Raw genomic sequence first — 11,970 nt, 5'->3', positions numbered from 1 at the left:
TTTGGCGACGCACAACCTGGGCTCGCGCACGGGCCAGGACAAGTCGGCCTGGGGCGTCGCCTACGGCCACCTCGGCGCGACCTACGGCTACCAGTCCATCGTCGCCTACTTCCCGAAGCTCGGCGCGACCATCGCCGTCGCGACGGCCCTGGAGACCGACGACCAGCAGCAGCCCGCGGACGCGCTCTGCCTCTCCTACAACAAGGCCATCGACGTGCTCCTCGAGCTCGACCACAACTGCACCTACGTCGTCGGCGACTACTACTCCGGCGGCTGCAAGTGCGACCCCGTCCCGGAGGCGCGCGCGTGAGTGGGCACGGGCGGCGCGGGTAAGGCTCCGTACGCGTGCCAGGACTGCGCCCGAAGATGCCGGCGACCCCCGGCGCCCGGGGCGCGCGAGGAGGCCTTGCGCCGCAAGTGATGCGCAATGTGCCTGTCACTCGACTCTTCGAAGCGCTGAGACAAGCTCACCCGAGCTGCTGAGATAAGACCACCGCGCCCTAGCAGAGAAACACAGCTCATGGTCAAGCACAAGGCGCCGCGGCGCCACTCGAAGACGCGCTACGTCGGCGGCACGGTCCACAAGCCGCCGCAGCGCCGCAGCGGCGACGTGAACGACCTCGACCTCGAGAGCCTCCAGCTCACGGAGGAGGACCGGCGCGCCGCGGGCGCGACGCTCGCGAGCGAGGCGCGCGCCGTCGGCGTCGCCGCGACGGCGTCCTGGGACGCGCTGCGACGCGCGCGGACCGTCGGCGTCGCCGCGTTCGGCACGCACTTCGAGCCGCCGCTCCTCGTCGCCGCGTGCTGCTACGACGCGGAGACGGCGAAGTTCGCGTGCGTCCTCGAGGCGCCGCGCGGCGGCCTCTCGAGCGACCTCCGCGCGCTCCTCGGCGACGAGGCCGTCGTCAAGGCCTACTGCGACGACCGATGCGACGGGTCCGTGCCGGGCCTGCTCGGCGGCGCCGCGGGCGTCCGGAGCGCCGTCGACGTGCAGCGCCTCGCGCCCGCGGACGCCTTCGACGTCGGCGTCTCCGGGTCCCGGAGTCTCGCGAGCCTCTTCTCGGCGCACTTCGCGGGGCGCCGCGTCGCGTCGGGCCGCCGCGACTTCGACGCGCGCGTCGCGGCGCTCCGGGAGCGCCCCGGCCCGGGCTGGCCGTTCGGCGACGGCCTCGCGGACGACGCCGCGGCCGTCGCCTGGGCGACGCTCGCGGTGCACGCGGCGCTGAGCGCCGCCGTCGACCGCGGCGACGCGCAGATCGAGGCCATGTACACGCTCGCCGCGGCGCGGCGCCTCCGCGGCGCGCCCGGCGTCGTCCTCGAGGACGGCGTCGTCGAGGACGTCGAGGTCCGCGGCGCGCCGGGCGTCCTCCTCGACGTCGCGGAGATCGCCTTCGACGACGACGCGATGCTCGACGACTCCGGCGACGGCTCGCCGCCGCCGCCGCCGACGACGCCCGCGTGCCGGTCCGCGTCGAGGCGCGGCCACGCGGACGTCGCCGCCGCGCTGGCCAAGGCCGCGAACCTGCGCCTCTCGCCGGACGCCGACGACGGCGGCGTCCGCCGCGCGGGCTTCTCGCCCGGGCCCTCGCCGCTCGCCGAGCGGTCGACGCCGCCCATCGCCCTCGTGCCGCCCGCGCCCGCGGCCGACGCGCTCCGCGGCCCGGCGCCCGCCGTCGGCAAAGCCGCGCGGCGACGGCGCGCGTCGCGCTTCTGGTACTAAGAGGATGGGGCCGTGGTCCTAACAGGTCGCGTGAGACGCGGCGGGCGCCCAAAAGGAGCTCGCGAGCTTTTAATGCGGCCATCCTACTCCGGGAAGCGGATCCGGAGCTTGCGGTCCGTGAAGCCCGTCGTCGTGTACATGTCGACGAACTTGTCCCACATGGCCTCGGGCGCGCAGTCGACGAAGGTCGTCGCGCACCAGCCGCCCTCGCCCAGGCCCGCGCGGACCTTGGCCGCGGCGCTCAGGAGCCTCGCGCCGGGGAAGCCGCCCGTGAGCCACGCCGTCAAAAAGAAGCCCTCGAGCTTCTTGCCGCGGTAGATCAGATCCACGGGCGCGACGCCCTCGATGTCGCCCGAGAGCCGACCGTACGAGTAGAGCGTCGCCTTCGGCGGCAGGTTCGTGAAGAGGCAGCCCGCCATCGCGCCGGCGACGGCGTCGAAGGCGCAGGTCACCTTGAGCTCGGCCATCTTCGCCTTGAGCGCGGCGACGCCCGCCTCGTCGGTCTTCGCGTCGGCGACGACGACGACGTGCGCGGCCCCGAGGCTCTCCAGGATCGCCTTCTGCTTCTCCGAGCGGACGACGTTCAGCAGCGCGTCGCCGGCGCCCTCGAGCTTGGCCAGCTTCACGAGCATCTGGCCCAGTTGCGACGCCGCGGCCGTGTGCACGAAGGGCCGGCCGTTGGCCTCCTTCAAAATTCCATAGGCCGTGAACGGGTTCACGAAGAAGGAGCACGCGTCCTCGACGGGCAGAGCGTCGGGCATGGCGAAGGTCGTCGCGAGCGGCGCGGCTACGTATTCGCTGTAGGCGCCCTGCTTCTTCGCGCCGACGAAGCCGACCTTGGCGCCGACGCGGAGCCCCGCCACGGTCGCCGCGATCACCGAGCCGACGGCGACGACGACGCCGCTGCCCTCGTTGCCGATGGGCACGGGGCCGTCGCCGCGCTTGCTGCGCCAGGACCCGTAGTCGCTCGGGTTGATCGGCGCCGCCGCGACCTTGACGAGCACCTCCGTGGCCTTGGGCGTCGGCGTCGGGCACTCCTCGAGCTCGAGCTTGGCGTCGGTGAGGTCGTCGCCGGAGGCCTCCACGAGCACGAGGCGCTTCATCGTCGCGGAGACGCTCATGATGTCGAGTTGTGCGACTTGGCCAAGGTTTGCCTCAAGTTGACGTCACAGCCCGCTCTCTTAACCGCTCTCCCACGTCCTCGACGCATCATGATCGCGACATGGAAGTGGCGGCCGATAGCCTCCGGCGCCCCCCGCTAAAGACCGCTTGCTTATGCTCGGCCGGGGCGCGCGCGGCGTTACCGCCCCGGCGCTGCTTGGTTTCTTGGGTGCGCCCTCAGCGCTTGGCCTTCTTCTTGGCGGGCTCGGGCGCGACGGCGCCGTCGGCGAGGGGCCCCGGGAAGGCGCCCGCGGCGGCGAGGACGAGGCCGTAGAAGGGCGGCGACGGGTTCTGCGGCCGGCTCTTGAACTCCGGGTGGAACTGGCAGCCGATGTAGTAGGGGTGGGCGGACCGGGGGAGCTCGATGATCTCCATGCGCCGGCCCGTCTCGTCCTTGCCGACGAACTTGAGGCCCGCGGCCTCGAGGTCGCCGACGTAGTCCGGGTTGACCTCGTAGCGGTGCCGGTGCCGCTCGGAGACGGCCTTCTTGCCGCGGTAGATGAGGTGCGCGATGGACTCGGACGCGTCGGCGCCCTCGATGAGCGTGTCGCGGGCGCCGAGGCGCATGGTGCCGCCCATGTCGCCGTCCTCGTCGATCTCGGGCATGAAGACGACGGCGGGCCGCGGCGTCGCCTTGTCGAACTCCGCGCTCTTCGCGTCGGCCCAGCCGAGCACGGAGCGGCAGTACTCGACGACGGCGAGCTGCATGCCGAGGCAGACGCCCAGGTAGGGCTTGCCGGATTCGCGGCAGAACTTGGCGCACGCGATCATGCCCTCGGTGCCGCGGTCGCCGAAGCCGCCGGGCACGACGACGCCGTCCGCGCCCCTGAGCTTGGCCCAGGCCCCGTCGTAGGCCGCCGCGTCGGCCTTCTTCGTGCCGTCCTCCAAATCCGTCGACTCGATCCAGACGACCTCGAGCTTGCGCCGGGCCTCGATCGACGAGTGCTTGAGCGACTTGAAGACGCTGAGGTACGAGTCCGAGAGGCCCGTGTACTTGCCGACGATGGCGATGGACACGCTGTCCTCGAAGGTGTCGACGTCCAGCGCCATCTTGCGCCAGGCGGCGAGGTCGCAGCGGCCCTCGCGCTGCTCGGGCATGCCGCAGTCGCGCGTGAGCTCGAGCGACACGCGGAGGATCTCGTCCATGCCCTGCTCGAGGAGGAGCAGGGGCACGTGGTAGATGTTCGCGACGTCGTGGACGCTCAGCACGTGGGACGCGGGCACGTGGCAGAAGATGCCGAGCTTGGACCGCGTGGAATCTTCCAATTCGTCGGCGGCGCGGCAGACGATGACGTCGGGCGACAGGCCCAACCCGCGGAGCTCCTTGACGCCGTGCTGCGTCGGCTTCGTCTTCTGCTCGCCGACGGAGCCGAGGCAGGGCACGAGGGACACGTGGACGAGGCAGAAGTCGCCCTTGGGCACCTGGAACTGGAACTGGCGGAGCGCCTGTGTGGAAATCAACCACTGGTTTGGGGGGTCCCCACCAAACTTCAGAACTCTCTATCTCAATCAAATCGAAGTCGATTCGGCTGATTTTTGGACGGATCGATTGCTCTCGTCGAGTTCTCGAAGCACGGCAGAAAGCCTCGCGTCGAAACGGTCGCATACGCGCACATTGAAGTCGGGTTGAAGATTTGATTTCCACACAGCGGAGCGCCTCGAGGAAGACGGACGACTCGATGTCGCCGACGGTGCCGCCGACCTCGACGAGGCAGACGTCGGGCGGGCCCTCGAGGCCGTCCGTCGGGATCTGGGCGACGCGCTCGATCCAGTCCTGGATCTCCTGGGTGACGTGCGGCACGACCTGCACGGTCTTGCCCAGGTAGTCGCCCTTGCGCTCCTTCGCGAGCACCTTGGCGTAGACCTTGCCCGTCGTGATGTTGTGGTCCCGCGTGAGGCTCAGGTCGAGGAACCGCTCGTAGTTGCCCAGGTCCAGGTCCGTCTCGCCGCCGTCGTCGAGCACGAACGTCTCGCCGTGCTCGAACGGCGACATCGTCCCCGCGTCCGTGTTCAGGTAGGGGTCGATCTTGATGGACGTCACGCGCAGGCCCGCGGACTTGAGCAGGCGCCCGATGCTCGAGATCGTGATGCCTAAACGTCGGCGCGTTGGGTGCGAACAAATGGGGGACTTCCTTTGAGCGACGGACGCCGGGCGGCGGACCTTTGCCGAGGCCGGAGACGACGCCGCCCGTGACGATGACGTACTTCATGACTGCAAGAGGCCGCTGCGGTGCTCGTCGGCGCGCGTCCTTCGCGCTGCGGCACGCAAGGTTTATGTCGAGACCACCTGGTCTTCGAGCAGGGCGAGGACCGAGGTGCTGCTCCGTTCAGATCAAATCGCTGCAACCAACCGATGTCTGTTTCAACATTGGCCTCGGGACAAAAGATCTCGCTCGCGCGAGCATGTCTGTGGGACGCGTCGTCTCTAGTTCCGGGGGTCGTGCAGAGCTCGGGTGAATGTCCATCGCCGGCCCGACTCGACTCTGGCATTTTGCATCTGGTTCGCGCGTCAACCGCGGTCGCCGAGAGCGTGATAAAGCTGCCTGCGGGGAAAGTGGCCCCTTCGAGCCCGAAGAGTCGCCGTTTGCCGCCGACCTCCTGCCCCGACGCGTCCGCTTCCCGTGGAGATGACGGCCGCTGAGGGGCGCCAGGCGTCGATTTAGGCGTCGACCCCCCGGTGCGGCGCTGGCCGGGGCGCTGGCTGGCCAACCTCAACTCTGAGGCGGCGAAGCAGTCGTATGTGCCAGCGTCCCGGGTTGATGCGGAGTGTTTGACGCGACGCGCCGCGAGATGCGGTCCGAGAGAGTCACGGGAGCGGGGCGGAGCGTGCGGTCTTTTCGCACGTCGAATTTCGCCCGGAAGCGACGCTGACGGGCGGACGTGGCCTCCGAGAGAGCTTCGCGGAGCGCAACGTCGCGCGGGGCCGCGGGGCGCCCGCCACAAGCCCCGAAAACACACCCACACACGCTGCAGCGCTCGACTGCCCCACTGCTTAGGTAGAAACATGGTCCGCATCGCCCTGGTCGCGCTCCTCGTCGGCGCCGCGGCGGCGTTCGCGCCGCCGTCCCCGCTCGCGCGGCCGGCGACGGCCCTCGCGGCGAGCCACGGCAAGTCGGGTTTCAAGAAGCTCGCGCTCCCCGCGGACCAGCGCAAGGCGCTGCTCCGGAGCCTGACGACGGAGTGCATCCGCCACGGCCGCATCACGACGACGCTCGTCCGCGCCAAGGAGGCGAGCAAGCACGTCGACCACATGATCCAGCTCAGCAAACGGGGCGACCTCCACGCGCGCCGCCAGGCCATGTCGTGGATGACGGACAAGCAGCTCGTCCACGCGCTCTTCGAGCAGGGCGCCGGCCGCTACGCGGACCGCGAGGGCGGCTACACGCGCGTGCTGCGCACGATGCCGCGCTCCGGCGACAACGCCAAGATGGGCATCCTCGAGCTCGTGTGAGCGCGCACGTTCGTCGCGCGCGTCGCCCCCGCTCTCGCGCGGATGTGGCGCGCTCTTTGCCCTCCCCTTTCCCTACTAAACATACTACCAGAAAGATGCTGCGGCGCCTTTGGCGGCGAGAGAGACGGGCGGGCGCCCGCGCGCCTCGTCGACGCGTCCCCGACGCGTCCCCGCGCGCTCCGGGGCCCTAGGCGTCGGCGCGACGCCGCGCCCGCAGCGGCACCTTGGCGCTCCGTGGACAAAGTGCTCTCTCGACTCCTGTCGACTGGACGAGCGGCATGGGCGCTTGTAGCGCACAATTCTAAATTTTGCAGAGCCCTTACAAGGAGATGGAGCTCCTCGCACCCGGCGTGGCGGCGCCAGTGGAGCTGCGTAGCGTCGTCGGCGCGCTCGTGGCCGCCCGGGCGCCGCGGCGCCAGCCCATCAAGCCGGCCGCGGACGCGCGGGACGGGGCGACGGAGACGGCGGCCGTACGGGTTCCCGGCGTCGGCGAACAGCGCATTCGCCTCAAACTCACGAATCATAGGTGGCGCGCGCGGAGCTGCGGCGCCAGCGCCAGCCCAAGGGCGGGAGCCGCGGCGAAACCGCCGACGACGACCGCGCGGACGCGCGGCCCTGGACCCTGGGCGCGGCGCTCGACGCGAGCTCGGCGTCGGGCCTCGCGCGCGCCCTCGGCGGCTTGCTCCGGAGCGACGCGGCCGTCGACGCGCCGGGCGTCGCGCGCCTGCTCCGGCTCCGGCCGCTGCCTTTGGCGCACTACGCGGCCGCGCTCCGCGACGCCGCGGAGCGGGAGCGCGACGCGTGCTACCGGCGCGCGCGCGTGCGCATGCGCTACGTGGACGCGACGTCCGTGGGCTGCGGCGAGGGCGACGACTTCGACGTGCGGCGCCGGGGCGTCTTAGCCGCGTGCACGAACGTCCGCTGCCCGCGGCGGCGCGACGCCGCGGGCCACAAGGCGCGCTACTACTTCGAGGCGACCGTGCGCGGCGCCGGCGCTACCGTGGGCTGGGGCGACGCGGCGTCCGACGACGCGCGGCTCTTCGCGGGGCTTAGGGTGGGCCCCGGGGACCGGCGGGGCGCGCTCGAGCTCGGCCGCGGCGCGGAGGGCGCGCTCGAGGTCGACGTGTCGCCGGCGGACGGCGCCGAGGAGCCGGAGAAGGCGCCGGCGTCCGTCGTCGTCGGCTGCCTCTACGACCACCTCGCGGCCGTCGCCGCGTTCTCCGTCGACGGCGTCCTCGTGCGGTGCGCGTCCTTGGTCGACGGCGCGCCGGGCCCCCTCTTCCCCTGCTGCGTCTGCCACCACGCGCCACCGGCGCCGGACGTCGAGGAGAAGAAGGCGCCCCTGCGCGAGGAGGACGACGACTCGAAGCTGCCCGAGTCGGACGGCGACGAATCGCCCGCCGCGCCGGGCGGCGGCTGCCGCGTCAACGTCGGCGGGTCGCCCTTCGCCCACGAGCCCGACGCGCTGGCGCACCGGGCCTGCGCCCTCGTGACGCGCGGCGGCCAGGCGGAGACCGCGCCGCCGCCGAAGGTCAAGTGCAAGGCCGCGCGGTCGGCGACGTGCGGCGCGTGCCTCCGGGCGCCCCTGACCGTGTCCCTCGCGGCGCTCCTGGCCGCGTCGGACGACGGCGACGACGGCGACGACCGGGGGTCGACGCACGAGCTCATCTGCCGCGTGGACACGGACGTCGACCCGGGCGACGCGATGTGCCTCTTCGTCAGGGGCCACGGCGCCCGGAGCCTGTCCTACTGGTTCCTCGCGGAGCACGGGGACGGCGGCGTGGCCTTCCAGGTCCTGGTGCTCGTCGTCGAGCCGGCGGCGGAGGGCGGGCCGGGCGCGTTCGTCGCGGCGGCGCACGCGTCCGTCGGCTCCGTCGGCGCGCTCCGCGGCTGGCGCCACGTCGCCGTGGCCCGGTCGCCGCGGTCCGGCGCCGTCGACGTGTACTGCGACGGCGCCCTCGTGCCGACCGTAGAGCGGGCGCCGGGCGACGCGCTCGCGGCGGACCTCGCGGCGCGCGTCAACGACGCGGTCGACGCGGCGGACGGCCACCTCTGCGCGTTCGGCGTGCCCGCGATCCCGCTCGCGGGCGACAGCGCCCACGACTCGCGCGTGCTCGGCGCCGTCTCCGAGTGCCGCGCCTGGAGCGAGCACCGGGGGAAGCGCGCGGTCGCCGCGCGCGCGTCGCGCGGCGCGTGCGGCGGCGACGAGCCGCGGCTCGCGGGCCTGTGGCCCGTCGACGAGGGCGTGGGCCACGTGGCGCGCAACTGCGCGACCGACGCGCCGCCGCATCTGAAGGCGCCCGTGCCCGTCGACGGCGCCGCGTGGCTGTCGCTCGACGATAGCGGCGACGCGGCGCCGCCGCCGCCGCCGCGCGTCGTCCGCGACGACGACGAGGCGCCCGACGTCGCGGCGTCTCGCGACGCCGCGGCCTTTGAAGTCGATGCGGCGGGCGACGACGTCGAGGCGGCGGCGCGGCGCGCCGTGGGCGACGCGCGGGACCTCGGCGCCGGCGACGCGCTCGACGGGCCCGCGGCGGCCGAGGCGTGCTTCGCGCGCGTCTACCAGTTCGCGTCCATCTCCCTGTCGGCGGCGACGCGGGGGCCCGGCGACGACGCGCGGCGGCTCCGGGCCGACGCGGACGAGGCGAGCCGTTTAGTGGTCGCGCGGCCGCAGCTCGCGGCGACGTTGGACGCCGTCGTCGCGACGATGGGCGACGCGCTCGACGACGGCGGCGCGGGCGAGCGGCGCGAGCGGCTGCGGGCGCTGGCGGCGCTGGCGACGGCGCGCTGGGCGCGCGCGGCCGTGCGGCGCCTCGCGCGGAGCCGCGCGTCGACGCGCGAGGCGAACCTCGGGTCGCCGCTCCGCGACGCGCTCGTCGCGAACGCGGCGCGCGTCGCGGCGCTCGACGGCGCCGGCGACGGTCGCGCGGCGTGCCTCCGGCGCGCGGCGGCGGCGGAGGCGGCGGCGCTCGTCGCGGAGCATCTGGATCTATTGTACGACGACGCCGACGAACGAGTCGCGTTCGTCCACGACTGCCTCAGGACGGCGCACCTCGGCCCGGCCGTCGGGGCCGCCGTCGCCGCGTCGGCGGGTTTGCTGAGCGAGCTCGTGCCGTCCGTGCTGCGGCCGCGGACGCTCAACGACTGCGCGCGCGCGGGCCGGAACGCGCGCGACGACGACGACGCGGAATTCGAGTACGTCGACCGCGTCGCGCCGCGCGTCGGCGACGTCTGCGTCCACGCGTCGGACTGCCGGCCCGCCGTGTCCGCGGCGGCGGCGAAGCGGCCGACGGCGACGACGCGGGGCCGCACGCTCGGCGTCGTGAAAGCTGTGGATATAGCGCGGCGGTGCCTGACGGTCGCGTGGGTCGCGGGGCCCCGCCGCGAGTTTCTCCCGCGGTCCCGGCTCGCCTACGACGGCGCGCGGAGCGACGTGCGCCTGCGGCGGCGGTCCGCGCGGCGGTTCTTGGCGCCGGCGCTGCAGGCGGACGCGGAGAAGGGGCCGGAGGACGACGTCGCGTCGCCGCGGCCGCTGCAGAAGCGGGTGTTGGTGGACGCGCTGCGCTGCGTCGCGTCGCGGGCCTGGCTCGACCGGCGCCATTTGGTATTAGACGCGCCCAAGGCGCGCGGCGCGCCGGAGAAGGCGCCCGCGCCCTCCGCGCCCGCGTCGAAGAAGACGCAGTCGACGTCCGCGTCGTCGGCCGCGGCGTCGACGGCGGCGTCGAGCGGCCCCGCGTCGTCGTCCAAGTCCGACGACCCGGGGGACGACGTCGTGCGGTCGCGGACGCTGGCGGCCCTGGGGGAGCTCTACGCGGACGCCTGCGGCGACTTTGGGTGCTGGCCGCCCGCGCTCGGCGACGGCGGTTTGGCGCGCGGCGACGTCGAGTACCGCCGCGCGGGCCTGCTGACGCCGCTCGTGGAAGCCCTCGTGCGCGACCTGGCGACGCCCTGGAAGCGCACCCTGTTCCACGCCGTGCTCGCGGAGCTCGGCTGCGGCGACGACGCGCCGTCGAAGACGCGGGCCGCGCTCTTCGCGGGCGCGGCGCCCGCGCCGCTCGTCGCGGCGCTGCGGGGGCTCGCGGCGGCGGCAGCGGCGCCAACACCCGCCGGCGCGGGCCCGGACGACGCCGCGGCGGTGCCGGGGGCGCTCGCGGCGGCGCTCGCGGCGCTCTGCCGCTTCGAGTCCGTCGGCGCGGACGACGCGGAGCCCGTCGGCCGCGCGGTCGCCGCGGCCGTCGCCGCGCCGCCGCTCGCGGCGAGCGCGCTCGCGTCCGACGTGCGGCGCCTCGGCGCCCGCGTCGCCGCCAAGGCCGTCGCCGCGCTGCTCCGCGACGCGCCCGCCGCGGCGCCGAAGCGGACGCCGCCGTTCCTCGCGACGCCGCGACGGCGCGCGCCGGCCGTCGAGCGCGCGGTCGAGCTCGACGGACTGCTCGCCGACGTCCGCGCGGCGAGCGCCGTGCCCGCGCCCGTCGCGGGGCTCTGCGGCGCGACGTTTGACGAGTGCGTCGCCGAGGTCTGGCGGACGATGGTCGCCTTTGGGGGCGAGCCGCGCGCGTCGTTCGACGCCGCGCAGGTCAAGCTGCGGAGCTGGGCCCGGGCGCGCAGCGGCGACGGCGACGGCAAGCGCGTGGCCATCGCCGCGGCGAAGGCCCACGCCAGCGGCGTCGCCGTCCAGCTCCGGCGCTTCGCGGGCGGCTCGGCGGCGGAGGTTTTGGCGCTCTGCGTCGCCGACGACGGCCCCGAGATATGCGACGCCGCCGCCGCGGCGCTCGAGGGCGCCGAGCGGCGGTCCGAGCGGCGGCGCATGGCTTTGGCCGTCGCCGCGGACGTCTACGGGACGCTCCGGGGCGGCGGCGACGCCGCGGCGGAGACGTTCGCGAGTTCGCTGGGCCCCGCGCTCGCCGCGTCCGCGCCGCGCGCGGACGGCGACCGGCGCGACGACGACGACGAGCCGGCGCCCTGGTGCCTCGGGCGGGGCGCGCTGAGCTTCGTCGACGACCACGACGACGGCGCGTCGCTGCGGATCCCCGAGCACGCGGCGCCGACGCCGTGGGCCGACGACGACGACGGCGGCGCGCGGGCGGCCGCGGCCTTCGACGCGCTCTACGCCGTGCTGCGCGACGATTTGTTATCCCTCGTGAACGCGGGCGACGCCGCCGACGCGCCGCGGGTCAAGGCGCTGCTCCAGTGCTGGGCCGCGCCGTTCCCGGAGCGCTGCGGCGCGGGCGCGGCCGCCGTCGCGGACGCCGAGGCCGCGTGCCGCGGCGGCGGGTCGCCCCTGGCGCGCGTCGCGCTGAGCGCCCTCTTCTTCACGGAGCCGCGGCCCCTGCCGCGCTTCTTCGCCGCCGTCGCGGCCATCGCGCGCGACGCGCCCGCGGGCGCGGCCGCGAGGGACGCGACGCGGCTCGTGCTCGGCGCGCGCGCGAAAGTGCTCGACGCGGGCTGGTACGCCGTGTGCCTCGATTTGCTCGAGGCCGGCGCGCCGGACGCCGACGACGCGTCGTCGCCCGTGCCCGGCCGCGCGTGGCGCGTCGCCGCGCGCGTCGCCGACGAAGACGCGGCCGAGCCGCCGCAAAAGGCCGCGCTCGTCGAGCGCGCGCTCGCGCCGTCGCGCACGCGCGCGCGCGACGACGCCGAC

The 11,970-nt window shown here is 74.3% G+C and overlaps 3 protein-coding genes across 3 annotated transcripts; 1 reads left to right on the top strand and 2 right to left on the bottom strand.

Annotated features, from left to right (window-relative positions):
- Positions 1–1,803: 1,803 nt before the first annotated feature.
- AURANDRAFT_61127 (hypothetical protein) lies at positions 1,804–2,841 on the bottom strand (the record flags this gene model as incomplete). Its single annotated transcript, XM_009034753.1, has 1 exon — positions 1,804–2,841. The coding sequence occupies one exon, from the start codon at positions 2,839–2,841 to the stop codon at positions 1,804–1,806; it is 1,038 nt and encodes a 345-aa protein (XP_009033001.1).
- Positions 2,842–2,980: 139 nt separating this feature from the next.
- Positions 2,981–5,186, bottom strand: AURANDRAFT_59818 (hypothetical protein; the record flags this gene model as incomplete). The annotated part of the gene is made up of 3 exons (XM_009034752.1): positions 2,981–4,327; positions 4,539–4,972; positions 5,043–5,186. The coding sequence occupies 3 exons, from the start codon at positions 5,089–5,091 to the stop codon at positions 3,059–3,061; spliced, it is 1,752 nt and encodes a 583-aa protein (XP_009033000.1).
- A 699-nt stretch (positions 5,187–5,885) lies between these two features.
- On the top strand, positions 5,886–6,332 carry AURANDRAFT_20573 (hypothetical protein; the record flags this gene model as incomplete). The annotated part of the gene is made up of 1 exon (XM_009035194.1): positions 5,886–6,332. One exon carries the CDS (start codon positions 5,886–5,888, stop codon positions 6,330–6,332), a length of 447 nt encoding a protein of 148 aa, XP_009033442.1.
- Between the last annotated feature and the right edge of the window lie 5,638 nt (positions 6,333–11,970).

This window comes from Aureococcus anophagefferens, assembly GCF_000186865.1.
Source record: "Aureococcus anophagefferens unplaced genomic scaffold AURANscaffold_2, whole genome shotgun sequence".
NCBI classification, from domain to species: Eukaryota; class Pelagophyceae; order Pelagomonadales; family Pelagomonadaceae; genus Aureococcus; species Aureococcus anophagefferens.
This window is presented reverse-complemented; position numbering and strand designations above follow the sequence as displayed.